We start from the raw sequence: 21,235 nt of genomic DNA on the forward strand, positions 1-21,235 counted from the left end.
ACCTCGGCTAGTATATGCAAAATTGATTTAGTTGATGATATCCAGCTTGAAAGATCGTCAACATCATTCTTTATCAATAATCGATAAGCGGCATCGCAGCACGTGCCATCTAAAGATAAGAATTGAACTTTTATAATGTATTTTGACTCCACCAATAATTAGTATCTATTCCAATGAATTAAAAGTTTATCGATGTAACCAGACCTCTAATTGATTCATCAGCTTTATTGGTCTATTGATTTCAAGTTGTTCGACAGTTGTTAGATGCCAATTTCAGAATGAAGTTGTTAGAAAAGCTATCAACTAAAGAGTCAGATCAAATCCAGACCTTCCAGTAGTTGAACTTTTAGGACTATACAATATTTATTAGCGCGTATCAATTACTCAATTATTTTTAAGCTAAAATCTCAATTAAAACTTAACTATGGTATACTTTTAATTGATTTTTTTTCGCTGCTTCATAACTAAGAATTAATGATCAATCAACGTCCGTAAATTTTCTAGTCTCGACGGTTTGTTAGTAATAAATAAACAAGGCAAGGTCGTCATAAGTAATTTTAGTAAGTGAAGACAAGAATGGTTTTTAACAGGTGAAAAATATTCTAGGTTGAAAAATTTTATAATAGCTGTCGGCTGGCTATTTGTCCTGGTAAGTCGTTCATCTAACGTAACGACGAGTAATAAGGCGTAAAAGCCATTAGGTCGCTAAGATCTAATACGCCCTCCCATTTCTCCTCGAGGCACTAGCTCGGTAAGCGTTCACGAGAATACGATGAAAGAGGATTTTTTACTTTCTTAGAACGAGAGTACAACGAGGGTCGAGTAGTTCCTGAGGGTTCAATCGGTTTCTCCAGCCTGTTCTTGGAAAACCCGTCTCCTTTTCTCTCTTACAAACCCCTACATCATTTCCTTCCTCCACCTCTTTTCTTTCCTTCCTTATTTACCTCCTTCCTTCAACTCTGCTTCTTCTACTTCACCGTAAACTTTTTTCTTAAAAAACTTTTCTAAATTCCGATTTCGAATCGGAAGCACCACAAGAATTGTCTCTGGAATCTCTAACAAATTCTCCAATGTCAAGTTTGTAAAAATATTTTCCCTGTCTCACGTTCATAATGTTCACCTTTTTTAACCTCTCAAAAACTTTTACCCTTACACTGCAGTATTATTTTAGTTTTTTATTTGTCGTGTTTTTCTTTTTTACTTTTTGATACACTGAGAAGAATAGCAAAGACACATGAATGAACGAGTGACGGTAGTTTGGAAGAGTAGACGATGAACTCTTTTTTTTCCACTTCTTTCGTCTTTTATCTCAAAAAAAAAAAAAAAAAAAAGAAAGCTTTAAGTAAAGTAAGAATAAGAGGTTCGTGCAACTCCTAACCAAGGCAAACATAACACAACACTTGTTAAGTATGTGTTAGAAAGTGAGGCGACGTAATACGGATGGTGGATGATTCGGAAGAAGGCCAGAATCATCAGAGATATAGCTTGGTGGGAATGCGGATGAGATGGGGTAGTTGTATAGTGGGTAGTTGGTGCTACTGCTGGTGGTGGTGGTTGCGGGGTCAGGGATGCTGCACGCTAGGTCGTTGGGGGTGAAAAGAGGCGACGCCGGCAGTCAGTGGATTCTAGTCGTTCTGTTCGGTCGTCTCTGTGTGGTGGTAGTTTTACTTTGCCTCGGCTGTGCTCAACAGTAGTTTTGTACGTGACTCAAGCTGCATTGCTCCTGACTAAAATACTAAATTTCTGTGACAATCTGTCTATTTTCAGAAGGCTCAGCGCACTCGTTACTCGTGGATTACCCTTAGATGTTGTGCAACTTTTATTACTTTTCTTTCTATTGATGGATTTTATTTTATTGTGGAACATAAATTTTATACTTCTTTCTATTCTTTAACAAAAAACATATTTATTTTATCACCAAAAATTTTTATTATCTACAACTATGAGTGTCTGTAAATTTCAGCCACTTATATTTATCCATTCAATTAGTGACCTCAGTTCAAGGTCTATGCAAACGCTGGATATATGATTCACTTACATATTGTTAATTTTATTAATGGTTACAGATGTTTGTTGAATTAATATTTTTCAATTACGGTTACTTACAATTGCCGTTCATATTTTTTCAATTACGAAGCCCATAATTACAGAGTATTTAGTGGCCAAATCATATTACTAATCTCATTAACTATACTTGTGTTTAATAAATAATAGTTTCTTGAGATAATTTAATCACCAAAATAGTTAATGTAAAATGTATAATTTCAATTTGAATTATGGTTTGTTTTGTTTTACCAACCAGTATATTCCGCCACGCGAGAGAGCTTAGTTTAAACACATATAAATACGAAAATTAATGGTAAACATGAAACACAGACAAATATTATTCAACATGATGACAGATATTGTAATTATGGTAATTCAAGTACATCTATATTGTGAAGTTATTTGCAAAGTGGTTTTTAACACTTCATTTAACTAAAAATATGAAGTACAAGGGACAGTATTGAACTTTTTATTTAAACATTTTTATTTTATTTATTTTTTTTTTTATTATAATATAATATTAACTATGAAATTTTGAGAGGAACAAGGTATTTAATAATTATCTGACAAACAGATTTAATTATTGTGCGAATTAAACATATTTGTGATGAGTTGATGACGCGGTGTTAGTGACAACATTAGTGAATGCTAAAGATTAATGGATCAGTAACATTGATAGAATCCTGTCACTCGTTATGAATAGTTGACAGATGAAAAAAAAAAAAAAATGACAAAAAACGGCTAAAAAAAGTGAAGGCATGTTGAAGTGATCTCACGAGAACAATACTCGATCGAAATGTACGCACACGTTCACGGAGAAAATGGCACGTGCTGTTATATACCAACTGTTCTTTACCTTGAACGTTACCGTAAGTTTACAAATTAAGTACTCGTGTTTTTTTATTTTTGTTCTTCAAAGAAATGTTACATCGTTGACATATAGTACCTCAAATTAACCACAAGCACATTGTAAAAAACAGGGAATGGATTCGGATTTTATTTAAATTCAAATTCACTCTATCACACAGAGTTCCAACGTTTTAGAAAAAATCACTCCGAGTACGGAGTAAATAAGGAGTTTTTTTCCAGTGGAGTGATTTCGAAGTGATCTAGATTTTTTTTTTAACATTCACTCCGATTCGGAATTTTAATATGAAAATAAATTCCCCTTCGGAGTAAATTTTACCTCAAGGGAATTAAATAAATACGCCGTCCGGCATTTACTCCGAATTCAATCCGAAAATTTTTTACAATGCATTGATAAGTATTTGAGATAAAACGGTAACTGCTGTTTTTCCTGCAACAGCTTTTGCTGATACAACTGTATAGATATCAGAGTTAAACAAATTTTAAATAGAAATTTGAGTGATACTTGACTTACATAAATATGGTAAGATAAGACACATAAAATTTGATAGACGACACTCTTGAACTATTTTTGATGGGAGATAATAATCTGCATAATAAAGTTATAAAGTTTTGTTCATCCTCACTGTAAACTCATGCCTGTAAATGAGATTTATTCTCCTTCCTGGTAACAATATATCTAGAATATTTTACATCACATGATAATTCAATGGCGCATGTTAAAGCCAGTTTAAAAAGTTTCACATAAAGTAATTACTTAACTGAGTTGAAATTTTTAAATTAATTTAAAATTAAAGTAAGTCGGAAAATTGAATCGAACTGTGTAAAAAAAAACTTGATAATTTGTCCGTCACTTGTTGCTATTGAATCAGATAATAACCTGTTTCAAATACGAGTGATTCCTAGTGCATTGAGACTGAAAAAAGGACGGAGAAAAAGCAATCGCAGTGAAATTAATGCGCCATGAAAAATAGTTAGATTTTTTTTTCGCTTTTTAATTATACGCGAGGATTTATTTAAATTCAAGTTGAAAATTTTATTCAAAGATAAATCATGTGTAATTGAACAACACATAAATACCTCACGTATTTATAATTAGAAGATAATAAATTCATTAATGTTTACTATTTACGTCTTGTTTTACTGATATTGCACAATGGGATTTTTAATTTTTACAATGCTTTTCATTGTATTTTTTCTTATTTATATTTTATAATCACGTTATTTTTATAGTATAACGCATTGATTTAATGGCATTGAATTCAATTTAGTTTCATTAGAGTTTTCAGAGAAATCATAAGTCAATTGCATTTATTGTTGTTGCAATAAAAATAATCTACGATTTCAATTAAATATAAATTTTTTTTCAAATGAACTTCAAACAGATTCAACGAATCATTTATGTAATAGATTCTTCGATTATTATAATTGTGAACGGTAACCAGTACAAAACAATTGCTTATTCCAAAACCTGTTGCGTCTTTATAAGTATAACCATCTTTCGTTTCTTTCTAAATGGTTTTTTGGTCTGAGTTTTAAAAAATTTTTTTATTTAAACAAAGCAATTTTACAATTTCCAGTAAAAATTTTTTTATCCCGATTCAATTATTTTATTGATTTGAAATTTCTCTTAATTTAATTTTTAACATTAAATAATTTTATTATCTTGTCGTTAAATTTAATTTAAAAAATAAAAATTTTAATAAGGTATTAATAAAAATAATAATAATAACACTTGATTTAATTTTCAAGCACTGAAATTGCATTAATAATTCCATTCTCATTCCAATATACAATTTCTCTAATTGGGATATGGTAATTAATTATATTTAATAGTGATTTACGGTTCACTTAAAATTTACAAGTACTCTACTTCCAATAACTCATCGCAATTTTTTATTTTAATTTAATTTTTCTGTTTTTTTTTTTAATTCCAATTAGCATCGCCTGTTCGTCTGAATCTGCGTAGGTAGAGCTGAAAAACGATTGATAGAAAAAGGAAGTTTTCATCTGACGTAACGTTGAAAAAGTCATAAAGGACTTGAAAAAAAAAAAAAAAAAAAAAAAAAAAAAAAAATAAATAAATAAATAAAAATAATAATACACTTGTAGTTACATGGCGATAAAAATCCCTTTTTTCTATTATATTACTTACGATAGGTTACGTTGAAATGTTTTTAAATATTTAGTTATACATTTAAAGTTTCAACGTATATTTTTAGTTGACTGATCACTTTATATGGATGTTGTTACTTTCCAAACGTTCTCATCTATAACCCCCATCTCGTTCTCTCCCTCGTTTTGCAACATATCCACTTTTGAATATAAAAATTTTCAGTAGAGTATTCAACAGTACAGTTGTCATTTTTTTTTTATTTCTATCCCTAGGGCGCGTATGCTGTACAGAATAAAAATTATCCATACCTAGTTTTCTTCGTACGCGATATGAAAATCCAACCGTGTTTTGTTCCGGCAAAACGAACAGAATTACTTTACCTTTTTAGATTTTTATATTTTATTCAACTTGTACAAAATATTGAAGGAAAAAAATCCAGGTATTTTTTATATAAAAAAAAAAAAAAAAAAAAGCGGTAACATAATTAACAGACAGTTGTGACGTAGAAACTTTGAGAAATCTTAGAAAAATAATTTATAAATGTAATCTGAAAATTATAAGGTATTAAATTTAAATAATAATAATTTTCCTAGGAAATTTCATTTTTTATCGTAAATGTATTATCCTGAAATTGTTTTCGTCATACATATTTTTTTCTTATGCATGTACTATTAAATGAATAAGTAGGATAGAGCACGAGGATAGAAGAGTAATCAATCGTGACGTAGATATAGAGAATGTCTGGAATAAGTTGATCGGCGCCTAGTATATTCTCTAGTTCCTTGGCGGATGTATACGAGCAATGACAGCACTTGATAAGTGAGCGAAAAAAAGAAAGAGAAGGATCGTTTTGTTCATATATATATATATAGATATATATACATAGCACAATTATCGTATGCTGTTTCTTGGCGCCGCGTTATTTCTCTGCACTACATGTATAGATGTATATTTTATTTGGTTGTACATGGTTTCAGAAAGGATATAAATAGATATGCTGATGGTTAAAAGCCTCGTTAATAAATAGATGACAATGTCGTTTGGATTATTCATTGGGTTATTCAATATCAAGTTAGCGGAAATAAAAAAGTCACAAGTTTTTAAGTATTGGAAGTAGGGTTTTTTTGAATTTTTGTAACGGATTGAATATTTATTTGGAAGCTGATTCTATTTACTAGACGAATTAACAATGAACTGACTATTACTTTTATTATTGAAATGCTACTAGCCAAAACATGTTTCTATGTTCTATCTAGTAATCGCTTTGAAATTTATTTATTCGAGTCATAGAATTTATTTATAAATTTTGGTTTTTGTCATGGAATTCTGATCACTGTGGTTGACGATAATTCAAGTTATTTATGTTATTTTGAGTTAATTTAAAAAGAATAAATCTTATAAATTGAAACAAAGACATTTGTTAGGTTTATCTTGTAGAGAATAAGGGCCTCCGAACATTTGTCTTGGCGAACATTTGCATGTGAGAATGATATATGTGCACTGGCTTGATCCAGACTCTAACGTATAGTACAGCGGTAGTTTGCGTACGATTACCACTTTGGGCTATATGTAGACGCTTTCACGTTCACAATTGCGAGACGACGAATTACGGGAGCTGTATAAAGGGGACTCGATGAAGGAATGAGAAAGCAGATAAAATAGACGAGAGAGAAACGGAAGCTTCTCTTACGGTGAACAAGCTTCTCGTACTCACGGGGTACTTTTGTTGGCCTCAATATTTCATATCCGTTCAGTGGTCGTTGTATATTCCTAGTATTACTTCTTCCTCCTGTCCCTCTTTCTCATTTTCACCCTATACACATACAAGTGGTGCCTTTCACTACTAGAATAAAGTTGTAAAATTCATCATTGTCATGTTAAAGCTGTCGACACTTTTATTTCTCAGTCATTACTTAAATAACTTTTGAAAGCTATAGATATACGACACACATGACATTAAAATATTTTATTTTATCTGTTTTAAGAAGCAATACCAAATAAAAAATAACCTCATAAAAAAGTATCTGGGTTAACAGTAAATGATTTTTTTTTCTTATTTCTTCTTTTAACAATATATTTTCCTGGCTGCGTGCTGGCAAATGTAGAGAAAAAATACATCGTCATATTTTTTTGACTTGACGAAAACGCTTTCATGTCTAGATATATAGAAAAGAAATTATATATATTTATACAGAATACCAAAAAAAAATATAAAATACTTTTTTCTCTTTTTAGTGAAATGCGCCCTGATTTATTAGGGTGCATTTTACGTTTTTGAGTCTATTCAATTTCCTATTGACAGATTTAATAATAATAAATCTACTTAAGTATTTATACAGAGAGCAGAAAGCAGAGCATAAAGAAAATTATCACAAAGGAAAGGTGAAAAATTCTTCTATAGCACTCTCACAATCATCAACCTGGCATTTAGTCACGATACGTGGGTTGTTAATGGACCACGTAGCTCCATTACTTTTTGTAATCGATCGTCTCACCAATCACTACCAATCTTTTTAAACTTTACACGTATTTTCTGCAGCTCACCACCTCGCTGCATTTTTAAACTTACTCTCTTTCAGATTGTTCGAATGCTTAGGTAAATATATGTTTATTATCTTCAAACCAATATCTTCAGCTTTTACAGATCGGATTTAGAACTTTTTTGATACGACATAATAGTTATTTACGTCTAAGCATTTTTATAATAACATATACTACAAATTTAAAAAAAATTGAATTACGATTTAATATAAAAAATGATTTTCAAAAAAGAATTTTCATTCCTGGATTCTTAACAAAACTGATAGTGGAAGCAATGAATTACGATTAAAAACTGAAAAAAAAAATTTGGGTACTCCATTTTACCCGACCCTCCTTTGTAATTAACTTATGCATCATCAATTCTTCTTTATTAAAATTTTTTGTTCTCTGAGAAATTATTATGAGCTTTTGTTAGTTTTCTATACACATGAAAAGATAAAATTGTATAAAGAGAAGATGCTTATAGGATTAAGTTTGGATTCTGTGAATGTTTCCAGTACAATATCTTGCCTCCTCGCTCCGACGTTAACGATCGTGACGCCTAATTCATTTAACGATGTTGGAATTTTCCTAGTCTCATTAGGCGTAAGCTTGTGTATAATTTTTCAATCTTCAGCTTAAGGAACACTTGTTTCCCAGACTATTACTATATATATAAACATCTTAATTATCTGTTCGACGTAAAAAAAAATATCCAATTACAATTAAAACTTTTTGTTTTTCCCCATTTTTAAATGAGAATAAATTTTTCTTTCCAAACTTGAATTTAATAAATTTATTTTTCAACAAAGATTAATTTATAAGAGAAATTGTCAGCAGTCATTTTAACGATCGCCCTATCCATAGGTCAGAGTCTTAATCTTGTGGGTTTAATGGATGAGGGTCGTTCGAGTTGTAGGTTGAAGCGAAAGTTTTTTTTTTAATTTATACGTTTTACTTGGACTTTTTTTTTCTTTTGGCACGTGACCGGATTTCCCAGACACTTTTATATGTAAGTGAATATAAAAAAGGGTAAAAGATCCAACGTTACTGCGAAACGAGTTATCGAGAATGAATATGTATACATTAAAATCGCCTTCTCTCTCTATGAATCTCGAAAAGCAGTCAAGTAAGGAGATAGACCGATAAAGAGAAGCAATTAAAGTAATTGCAAATGATAGAGATTAATTGAATACCAGATTTTCATTACTATCAAAACTGTTACTTAATCGTAATTGTCTATTCTGATCAATATTAAATGTAAGCACAGAAATACTATATACACCTTGGTATACACGGAAAATACTTGTTTCTAAAGCAACACCATTGGTACATATTTATAACCATACGCTGTAAAAAGTCCATAGTGAATTCGGAGTGATTATGGATTTTATTTAAATCCGAAAATTCTTCGTGACTCAGAGTTCCAGAGTTTCAGAATAGAAAGTTTTTTTTTTTCAGCGCAGTGATACAAATTCTGTATCAGTTTTTGCGCATGCTCAAATTGATCATAGATTGTAAATAGCTATAGTTAGGTTTCACATTAGACTTTATAGAAATTTTTAGATTTTAGGAATTTAAAGAGCAAACAATAAATCGTCCCCTTTCTGGGTAAACTTCATAACAACTTTTTTTTTCATAATTAAAATTATGAGTGAAAAACATTTTTTAGTACTGCTATTTCGTAAAAAAAGCTTCAAATTTTGATAATTATAACAGAATGTTCGAGAGACTTTTGAATTATAATATTTCTATTAACGCAGTGTAATAGAATCGATGCTTTGACCGATTATTGAAATAATTATAATTTTGCAGTTACGAGATTTACCCAGAAAGGCGAAATGTCATTTTAATTTTCTATGTTGTGGAAAATTAAAATCAGAATAATAGTTATAAATTATAAATGTTTTAACGTATACAAAACTGTAGAAAATTTAGTATATTAAATACCATGTAAAATACATTCAACACAAAATTCAAATCAAGTGGTATAGTTTTTTTCCTTCTATTGAATTCAATTTTATCTTTCGTGCTGTGGTTATAAAATCTCAGGTTACTTCAAACATTCACTAATTGATGAAACTGATACTAATTATTAATATTCACAAAAAGAATATTCATTATACGTTCAATTTCGCATCAACTTCAATCCATTTTTCAATTTTACATACGAATCTAAGCTTTGACACCCGAAACAATGATCTACTCTGTATGAATGCATACATGAAAATTATTAATCATCATTCTACAGCCTGCGCAAAGCTCATACAATTGGATCATAATTATCGTTTTTGTTTCGTATTAACTTGCGATTGTATTGAAATCTCATTATAACTAATATTACATTTTCTAAAAATACAGAGTTAATCCTTTAAAACATGTGACTTTTGCAATCGATGTTAAATTTAAGACAAATTGAATTAAATTCGAATTTGTAGTTGCCTTAGTACTAACCCACAGGTTCAGAACGTCTTTTTACACTTAATCTTGCTTTTCAACCTGTCCTGTTTGTTCCGCACCGTATATAGGTTAACCAAAAACTGAAAAGAAAGTAAAGAAAAGTACGATCACAAATCAACATTAGACGGTTTTAATAAATTCTAATAAAATTTAATCAACACATGGCTTAAAAAAAATAAAAAATATCTAATCTTGTAAACTGACTTGAATTACTGAATTTTCTTTTTAAACCAATTTAAAAATTCAGTTTTTTTTTATTTATATTTATATTTCTCAATTGTCTGAACTAAACAACTTTCCATGTATGACAATTCCGGACCTATAGGTCTTCAGTTTTGAAACATCTCTGCTCTAAGTTAAATAATAACTTTAGAATGAATTGAAAATGTTAAAGGTTTCAATATCCAGAAAATATAATTTTAATCAAAAGTTGGCCATAGATGAAAAAAAACTTGGAAATTTATTCAGTCTTTTCGTATTTACTGCCATTATTTATATTTATGTCATTAAGAAAATGCACTTGGTACCTTTTGTTTCATATATAGTCAATAGTCGTTTTAACTGAATAGGTAATATATATATTACCTTTATACACATACATATATCTGGCTATACACCTAAAGTTTCGTGAAAATGTCCTGACACACTGATCTCGCGTATACATATAATAATGTGTGTAATAGTGTTAAGTACGTACGAAAAATAAAGGTGATGCACGAAATGGGGATGAAAAGTACAAGCGAAGTAGCTATGAGCCAGTGAGAAAGGAATGAGGATCATCTAGAAGAAAACTTACTAGGAAGACTAAAAGAAAAAGTAAAAAAAATAAACAAAGTTAAATAAAAAAAAGTTCAGTGGAACGACGTTTTTCGCTTGGCGTGGCATTGTATCAGGAAGCCGATGCAATCGCCATTATTTGTTCCGACTCCCAGTACTCACGTTAAGGTCATTTTCGCGTCGTTTACCATACAGCTTATAGTTATATATACTTACATTACATTAAACTGCACGTCAGCTGAATATATATGTTGCAGTTGTACTTGTTGTTTTATTTTTATTTTTTTTTGGAAATTGTCTTGTACGAAAACGTATCTAGTAACTATTCTTATACTTATTACACACAATACAAACATATTTCATTTCCTTACAAAAAGTATTGCTAAACTTTTTACTTCCTCAATTTATAATAATAATAATGGTGGTTGTAAAAAATATATAAATAGTAATAAATAACTATAAATCAGGTAAAAAATTAATTACATAAAAATTTATCCATAAAGTAAATTGAGATTAAATCTCATAATTTTGCATCTTCGATTTTATACTCTCTTGAGAAGAAAAAAAAAACAGAGCAAGAAGGATAAAAAAAAAGGAAAGCGCCAGTGATGTGGCGTCGCTTCTCCTCGTAACTTGCTTATTGAAAGTAAATTTAATAAAGGTCTAGGAGAGCACCGAGAGAAGACGATCTTACTTTTCACCGAACAGAGAAGAGAGCAAAAGGCTAACAGCTTTGACGTTGGTATACGAACCAGCAATACCAGTCTTCACTGCCAACGACTGCTGTAATGAAATTCAATCTTGTAGCTCGTCATATTATCCAATGTTGCTATTGCTTCCGTACACTTATAATAACATCAACTACTTAACTGTTTATACTGTTGTATTTATTTTTGAATCAGTGTATATTTTTAAAAAATATTTACTTACGCATTTGTGGTTACAGAAGCTCATCGGGCGTTAGAGCTGCTCGAGGATTATCACGCAAAGCTGACAAGACCGCAGGATAAACAGCTACGGCTTGCTATTGAGCGAGTCATCAGGATTTTCAAGAGTAAACTTTTCCAGGCTCTTTTGGGTAAGTTTTATTTATGCACTTGACTTACGTACACATCAGTTTTGTTGTTGACTCAAGAAGATTTAATGTTTGCTGTGAAATTTACTTGAATTATATTTACAGCAACAAACACTGTTGAATTAGGGAATTAGTATCTATGGGTAATTACAGGGTTCGTTGCAAAAGTACATGTCAGACGAGCTTAGATGCACATTGCCTTGTGTTTAAAGCGTAATAACTGGCAACAGGAGATATTAAATTATGTGCATTAGTTGTACTATCTTGTGAAACATTAAATACATGTCTTAACAAAATTCCGTTGTAAATCATCACTAACATGTTACGTTGATTATTATTTTAAATTGATTACCGTCATTATCAAAATTGAACTAACTCAGTAGTGAATATATTATTCAAAGCTAAAATTATCCATATATATTACATACTTTATAGTTGAGCATTCAATTGATATAGAAATATACCAGTGCACATGTAGCAATAATGATCACAAATGAATAGACTTGTAAGGGGTCAAGAGGTTACTCGACTGGAATTGTTGCCAATTCATTGGATGCTTTTTCAAATATACATTCATTTGAAAATTATATTACATTACTATATTAAAATTTAAAATATATATGAAATTTTATTATGTAGATTTGAATATTAGGATAGAATATAAGGGCATTTTTACATTTACATTTTTTTTTATTTTTGCAAAGACGCCAGTAGAGAATATTGTAAAAAAAAAAGTTCACTCTTTTTGTATCCAAGCTGCAGCAATTTAAAATAAAAAACAACAAGGTATATTTGATGAATACTTTGAAAAATTATAAAAGATATAAAATTCAATGTGTCGAAGTCTTCAGAGATTCGTTGTTTTTTATACATAAATGTAAAGATAAAAATAATAATGATGACGATGATTGTGGTATGAATGCTTTGTACAGTAAAAAATAAAACATTGCGTCTTGTAGGTTTCGTTTTATTGTCGAAGTAAAAAAAAAAAAACAATAATAAAAAAAAAAAAAAATGTCAGAATTTCTGCTGTTGTGAAGACTCATTATTGTTCTGCAGCTCTGTCAAAGATTAATCTTCTTCCGTGTTTCTTTTGTTTTGAAATACATTTGGAGTTGAGAAAGGTTGTAGATGGTACACATGTTGAATTATGTTGACTTTGTAATAATAATAACAATAATATTTATTATTATTATTATTATTTTTATCACTATTTTTGATTATCGGAAAATTAATTCAAACTTATGTGATGATTTATGAACGAGATTTACAACTGAAATAGTATTTGATATTAATCCTGAAAAATGACATTCTTTAAATGCTGTGTAAAAGATGAATGGAATCGTATTATTACTTTCTTATGTATTTATATTATCATTTAGGATTTATTTTTTCACAATGCAAATCGAGAATAAAATGTATCAGCACGCAAAGCAAGAATTCGTTTATCATATGCAAATTATTCCTTATGCATAAAAAGAATTTAAGACTCTTTGCATTAAATAGAACAGAATATATATGATAATCGAGTTTTTAGTTTCTAGTTTTTAAGTTTCCTTTCGGATATTATATTACTATCTACGGATCTAAGCTTAAATGACTTTGTTTAACGATGAATATTTTTATCTCTTTAATTATTTCATTTGATATTTTTTTCTGTTCATTCAATTTGAATTCAAGTACACGGTCAAAATGTATGCGTACTTTTGTTCTCACTCTCAGATTACACTCATAAATTATTACTCGTTCATTATATTTCTGTAAACGGTAACACGGAAATCTGCAAAATGGAGCGTTATAAAAATTTTAATTCCTAATTTATACATTTCTACACTTATTATAAAATAATTTTTTTTTTTACATAAAAAAAGTTTTAGAACATACATTTATGCACTATTTTATACTTTAACTGAATTTTAAAACTTTTTTAACCGAATTGTTGAATGAAATTAAACAAGAAAACAATTTAAAATCCTATTTCTTTTTTTTTTCATTAACTTTTATTTTCAACTTACGAATTATTTTTTTGTCTGTGAGAAATACTCTAAATGAAGTATTTACCAAGTAAATTCTCTTATTTTTTATTTTAACTCTACACCAACAGCACAATCGCTCGGGTGTTAATAAGTATGTATATAAGTCAGGTTAAATAATTTAACGTACTAATTTAGCACTTAAATATTGACTTACTGTCTAGAAATAGTGATAATAAATTTAATTTATTTTTATCACAAATTGCCGTAAATTAAATTTTTAAAATAACATAAATCATAACAAAAAATACTACTGTGTAATTAACGAAATAAATGTATTACCCGTATGAAAAAACAATATATGGTTAAAATATATAAAGCATATATGTTTGCAACAAAAAAATATATGATATATTATATTGTATATTGCAAACAATCATAATAAGATTTTCGCCGATTTAATATAAAATTATATACAGTAGTAAATATATGTATTCTATATATGTAACTTATATGTTTTTTATATTAAGCCATATATACATTTACATTTTCCTTATAATATATTGTATTGATATATTTCTTTTCATATTAAAAAAAAATATCAAATTTTTATATGAAATGAAATATATGGTAGCATATAATTTATATTGTGTATGGCACCATATATTTTCTTTGTTATATTTAAGCATACATTTTATTCGGTGTATGTATATGTATATGGGTATATTATATATTCGCTTCAAATTAACTTATTTCGAGAATTTCATCTCCAATTTAAAGAGCATATTAAAATTTAGATCTAATTTAATTGGAGCTGGTCATACGAATAAGAAACCTTTTTTTTCCATACACACTATAAATATATGTTTTTATATACGATCAGAATATATTTTTCGTATCTGATAGAAGTATATATTTTTATGTATGATAAAAATATAGTTTTTGTATATGACAAGAATATATATTTTCATATATGATGAAAATATATTTTTTGTATATAATTGACATATATATTTTATATATGTTAAACATATACGGGCTTATATATGATGAATGTTATATTTTTTAATATAAAAAAAAATATAGTTAAATTCGCCACATATATTTTCTGATATTTATCATATATTTTGACCATATATGTTATTTTCATACGGGTAATTCATTTGACAAATGCGGTTTATCAAAAAAAAAAAAAAAAAAAAAAAAAAACATCAACTTTGAGTATCGTATCACTTACAATGTACGTGGACTAATGGTAGTAAAGATACTACTTACTAACAGTTGGACTCTCGAGTAAGTTGTGTTCGCCTTAGTAGTCTGTGCGATTTAATTCAAATTTTATTAAGTTCCCATGAGCATCGTTGGATTCCTAACTAAGTTAAGTAGTGGTTTAGAATAGGAGATACACGAGAGTCCATCTGCTAGTTTAGAAAGCTATATAGGAGACACGCGATTCAAACTTGCATTTTGCCTTCTATTCTGTAGTTACAATCCTCTTCAAAGTTTATCTTCCTCCTTAGTTTAACGTCAGCAATGCTGCTTTGAACCTGATCTACAAGACAATAATATAAAAACTTGCTAGCTAATTATTCTATTCACAGAATTTCATTTGTAAAATATGATTATTTTAATTAAAAGAGCCTTCGTATATTTAATTAACAAGAAGTCGTCGGTTCGAACCCCAGCCAGGGTATTTTTTACCCATACATTTTTTTTTCGTTTTTCAAAATAATTAGTTCGTTTTAATCAACTTAAAAATGCTTATTTTAATAAATAATTTTATGAAATATTAATTTTGTTAGTCAAAGATTTAAATAAAAAGCAATTAATCATTATTATTTATTTAAAAATGATGAATAAACGTTTTTAATTATGATTAATATGACGGTTAGTACAAGTAGTAAAGTACAAGCGTAGTTTCTAATTAAACCGTGTCTACAACTGACAAACATTTCTCATTAGATCGACTACTGTCTTATATACAACAACCGTACATTCAGTACGGATGTACTATCTAGTAGTTTTAGTTTGGTGTACGATCTTTTACGAGCAAGTATACAGTTAAACTTTCTTTAAATTCTGTATATATACTGATAGATATATAAGAGTTTAAAAAAGTATAAAAAGTAAACTAATTTCGGTTCGATTGAATCGTAGTTTTCTCTAAAGCAATTAAAACTTTAATCTAGTTTCATTGAGGAATGATTTTTTTTATTTATTTTGTTTTGTCTATTTAGTTATTTTGTCTATAAAAGCTAATATTTTAAGAGCCAAGTTAAAACTAATATTTTAAAAGCATGTGGGTTAGCTGCTTATAGTTTTTTTTTTTTTTTCTACTGTAATGAAACTATTTTCATCAAAGTACTTTCTTAGTTACAGCAATAAAAGTTCGTTCATAAACGTTATTTCTAACGTACTAAAAAAAATTAATTTTTTTTTATTCTTCATTGCCCGGTGTCCGATTTGTTAGAGTAGTTTCATGATTCTCTGGTGAATAATTTTGGAATATGTTAATTTCTAAGCAAATGAGAGTAATGGATACGCTGTAAAAATAAATTATTTAAGTGTGGAAAATGATAATTAACTTAAAATAATAATCATAATATAAGTTAATTATTAAATAGTTAAAATGGTGAAAAGATGGTGTTAATAATAGGTGTGATGTAGATTTATGGAGGTTTATATACATGGATCTATATAAATTTCTTTCATGCCCAGTTTAGTGTAAACATGTATGTTTATTGAGGATCGTAAAGTTAACGAGATACGTGTAAATACTTAAACGTATTAAATACTTCAACCGGCTTATTTCGTGTTTAAATATTTATACATCCGTGTACCTTGTGTGTGGTATGTCTCGTTATTCTTAGAGCCATTAAATGCACATAAATGTCGTTGTGGTTTATGTGCTGTGGATGTTTTTGGTCCGTCAAATTCTTGTTGAAATTTCTTTTTTCTTACTTACCAACTTAAGGTTCTTTGATTTAAATTTTGTTTTATTTTTAAACAAAAAGACATAATTGGAAAAACAGTAGGAAAAGAAAGAGCAGAATGAAGTAATGAAAAAATAACCAAATTAGTTTTTTTATAGTCTCATAAAAAGATTAAATGAAAATTAACATTTTCAAACATTATCTTTTATTATTCAAGTAATGATAGAGCTGTTCAAATGTTTGTATTCGTTTCATTTGAAATTTCAAATTTTCTTTACGTTTTTTTAGATTTTTATAATCGGAAAAAAAATTGGATGGTTCTATGAAAAATGGTCATACAAAAACAAGAAAAAGGATCCTCGAAGCTTAAAATTCGAGCTCAACGAAGCTTAAATGATGAAATGGTTGATGAAAAGAAATATTTCCCGTAATTTTTAAGAAATAAATTTCAGCTCTATTTAAGAATAAATTATCTTTGAAAAATAAATTAGAAGTCAATAGAAAATACATTGTCTCGATTTATAAAAAATATGTCATATATAAATGTAATAGATTAAATTTCTTTGATTAATTTTTATAGGGATGAGAATAGACCTATGGGAAAAATCATCGCGATAAGAATGATTCCGGTAATTCAGAAAAGGCTCACAGAATGTGCTTTAGAAAAATTTATTTTTTATTTAAAAAGTTATATTTAGGGATATTTTCGAAAGCTTCTGGCTCGGCTGAATGTAAAATAGTATGGATCGATAGCTTAGATTCCTTCGGTTTCGTTTTATAGGGATAAAAATGGACGTACAGCAAAAAATCTCGATGAGCATAATATTTCCGTTCAAAAACCCCTTAAGTAAGTTGATTTTCGGATTATTTAAGCATTCAACGATGAAAAAGATGTTTAAAATCAACTCTGGATTGAGGCGAAGCATTTTTTTTATCTATTAAAATGTTCTCCATATATTTACTCTATATTATATCTATATAGATATATACTTGCCACAAGTTATGTATTGACAGTATATGATATAATTTTTTCATTAAAGTATATTATTCACGTATTTCAATATTTATTGTTCCGTACACTAAATATATATTATTTTTATAAGAAAATTTTGTATGCAGCTGAAGATTCGAGCAGCAATCGGTTTTTAAAAGTGTTAGTTCAAAAACAAAAATTTAAGAATTTTTTTGCTTCCTTTTCCTCTGGCAACTGTGCAGGAAAAATTTTATCTTCGGAAAAACTAAAAGCATTTTAAAGTAAAGACTTTAAGCTTCCAATCGTTTTTCTTTATTTCGATTCGACGATTTTGACCCAAGTTGTAGCCTTCGGAAAACTCGTATTTTCTTTGAAAAAATAAATAACTCTTCAATTTTTTCGATTAATTTTTTTTTTTTAAGCTATAACAGTAATTTTTTTCTAAAAGCAAGTTATTTCAGTATGATTAATCATGAATTTTTTCATAATATACGTTAAAAAATATTTTCTGCATTCTTGTTACAATTAAAAAAAATTTCTAATTTTTTTATAAAATCGAATACTCGCATATTTCCTTTGTAGTACATCTTGTTATTATCTATTTGTGAAATCAAGATGCATATTTTTAATGGAATTTCTTTGTATTCCATCGAATATTTTTAAGTTATACTTTATCGTATCGTTTTTTAACTTCATTTAACTCTGATAGATTTGAAAACAAATTCCTCTGTATTGTATCCAATAAAAAAAGAAGTGAATACTTTTTAAAAATTTTTTTTATTGATTATAAATATTGAATAGTAGTTATTGCTAACGGAAAAAAAACATTCAATATTTTTCAATCTCAATTATTCGAAATACTTTTTTTATATTTATTGAATATAATTTTCAGGAATTATTAGATGAAAGGCCGTGCCTATTCATTTTTAACAGCATTTAAAGTGAACATTAATTCCAAAAGCACTATACGTGGAGCAATTATTATTATTGATTTCTCGTGTAGTGAAAGAAAAATCGTATTTCAATCTTTTTATAATTTGTGAATTATTCAAAAACAAAGCGCGGCTAGACTGATAATTTTTTTTATTTCACTTTACTAAATTAGTGACTCGCCATGGTAATATTTTGAAAAAAATATAAAAAAGACTGAAGTACTTTTTCGCAAGACGCAATATCGTTGTGCTAATGACAAATATTTCTTGCTGAATTGGCAAGCCAAGTCTGGTGTTTGACGTTTACGAGCAGTCAATGAACTTTCTCGCTCACACGGGGTTATATTAGACTTTAAATGGGAATACCATCAGCGAAGCTGGCGTATTTTGTCGATTAAATTATTGCTGGTCTATATTAAATAACCGAGGACGCAGTTCTTTTATTTTTTTAATATTTCAATTTACAATTAATGGACTTTTTTATGGTAATAAATATAATTTAATTGCTGAATAAAGTTTATCATGCTGGAAATAAGTGAAATTGAGTTGGCTAATCGAGAGTTTAGAGGTATATTAATCTAGGTGAACGAGAAGAGTGAATCATGTATCATATTTCCACTGTATACTTCTGTATGCCAACAACAACAGTTTAATATAAATCACAAGTTCTGCATCCAAGACTGCTACTATCCATTCAAGCGTGAGACTTTTCTCATTTCTGTCATCACCTTATAAAATGTTGCTTGAATCAGACAGCAATTACATCGTAAAGTTTATTTCAAGTACAAAAATATTTTAATAAACTCTTATATAAGCTTTAGTTATTTTATTTGATACTTCTCAAAGCTTATAGAGTATCTATATTCATGATAATCTTTGAAAGAGCACTGAATAGATGAAAATAATAATAGGGATGGTGGTGTTTATTTTCATTGAGACCATAAGACTTTGTTCTTTAAGTTTAGAAGTTAGTATTTTGAGTAAATGTGAAAGGCTACAAAGAAACTTGGGGTTTTTTATTTTTTGATAAAGAGTAGAAAAGAGAGATGATGAAGACGGTGTTCATCATAAGCAGCTTTCTCATTTGATGCTCATCCGGCTCGGTCTTCACTCTCTTTACTTGTTCTACTGTGAACCTCATTCGAGACGATGTCGTTTTACAAGTATATACTTAAGTGTACATACAGAACTTATGCTCTGTGCATCATGGGTTTTTAAACTTTCTGCTCTAAAAATTTTAAACTGGCGGAAAAAGTAAAACTACTGCGATCAATGCGGCCATTAAATATCATTCTTTTCAATAGATTTGAATTTTCAAACCGAGATGATTACTTCTAATTATTTTTTAGAAGACACTGGAGTCAACAATCTGTGCTTGAGGTTTTAGATGCATTTTCTAATTTCATAATAAATCTATTCGAATAGATCAATCAATTGATGATAAAAAAACTTATGATTAATCCGGTATACATTACTCAGTTGTTAAATTGAATCCTACTAAAGTTGAATACATTCTATGATAATACAGTCGAATAAAATAGAAATGAAAATCGATTTCAAGAGTAAGAAATTACTTTTCTTAAAATTGAGTGCATTTATAGCTTGAGGGGAAACATCTATTCTATTTCTCACTCAAAAAAAATAAATTAAACTTTTGTTACTGCATGCACACAATAAATGTAAATTTTCAAATAAATTTTCATTGTTATGGAAATCCGAAATTTTTTAAAAATCGAAATTTACAAAAAATATCTATAAACGTATATTCGATTGTTCGAGCATTTCTTCGCGAAGAAAATTAAATTCAAGAATTGGTTACCATTTTACTTCTTATTAATTAGATACCATTTTTTTGTTTTTAATTTTTTTCTGAATAAAAATATAATACATCATTATTATATTTTTCAATCGGAAATTAAAATGAGACCAATTGAAAAAAATTAAATTCTAGCAGAAAAGATACAGCTTTAAAATCAGAGATACAGGAATATATAGTTTCAAAAATAAAATAAAAATGCTTTATTCCAGATATAAGCTCCGCTAAAATAGAACAATTAACTACATATGGCGAGTCCATTAAACAAAATTTTCGCATGAGTACTGATCGTATACAATTATTCACGGAAATATTATTTCAAAAAATACATTTTTTCACATCCATCATTCACCATTAATATTTATATTATTTATTGTAGTTATTCATAAATTTATAGCCATCATTTTAATTATCACAATTTTTTCCAACCTCAACAAAATAATAATTTCAAACATATCAAAAATTTTCAGTTTTTATATAAAGAATTTATTAGTTAAAATCGTAACACATAATTTTATCTATATTTTATGTATATATGTTAAAATACAACGATAAATTTAATACGACATTGACATTTATTATCAATATAAAATAAATGATCGGTTTTTTTTTATGAAATCGAATTACAAGTACTTAGTATGTTGATTTATTTTTCATATTTGATGTGGTCTACGTTTACGAAATTATTATTTAAAGCTTTTTATGTATCTCGTTATCATCAACAGTTTTTAAAAATATAAAACATTA

The 21,235-nt window shown here is 28.3% G+C and overlaps 1 protein-coding gene across 10 annotated transcripts in view; it reads left to right on the plus strand.

Annotated features, from left to right (window-relative positions):
- Positions 1-21,235, plus strand: part of LOC103573120 (disks large 1 tumor suppressor protein) — a 216,960-nt gene that overhangs the window by 27,599 nt on the left and 168,126 nt on the right. For 8 of the 10 annotated variants that reach the window (XM_008552016.2, XM_008552018.2, XM_053741343.1 and 5 more), the window contains one exon: positions 11,733-11,864. In XM_008552016.2, coding sequence (XP_008550238.1) covers positions 11,733-11,864 — 132 coding nt within the window. Of the gene's footprint in view, positions 1-2,838; positions 2,916-11,732; positions 11,865-21,235 lie in introns of those variants that run through there. The other 2 variants (XM_008552019.2, XM_053741344.1) reach the window with 2 other exon arrangements.

Source organism: Microplitis demolitor, chromosome 8 (assembly GCF_026212275.2).
Source record: "Microplitis demolitor isolate Queensland-Clemson2020A chromosome 8, iyMicDemo2.1a, whole genome shotgun sequence".
NCBI lineage: Eukaryota > Metazoa > Arthropoda > Insecta > Hymenoptera > Braconidae > Microplitis > Microplitis demolitor.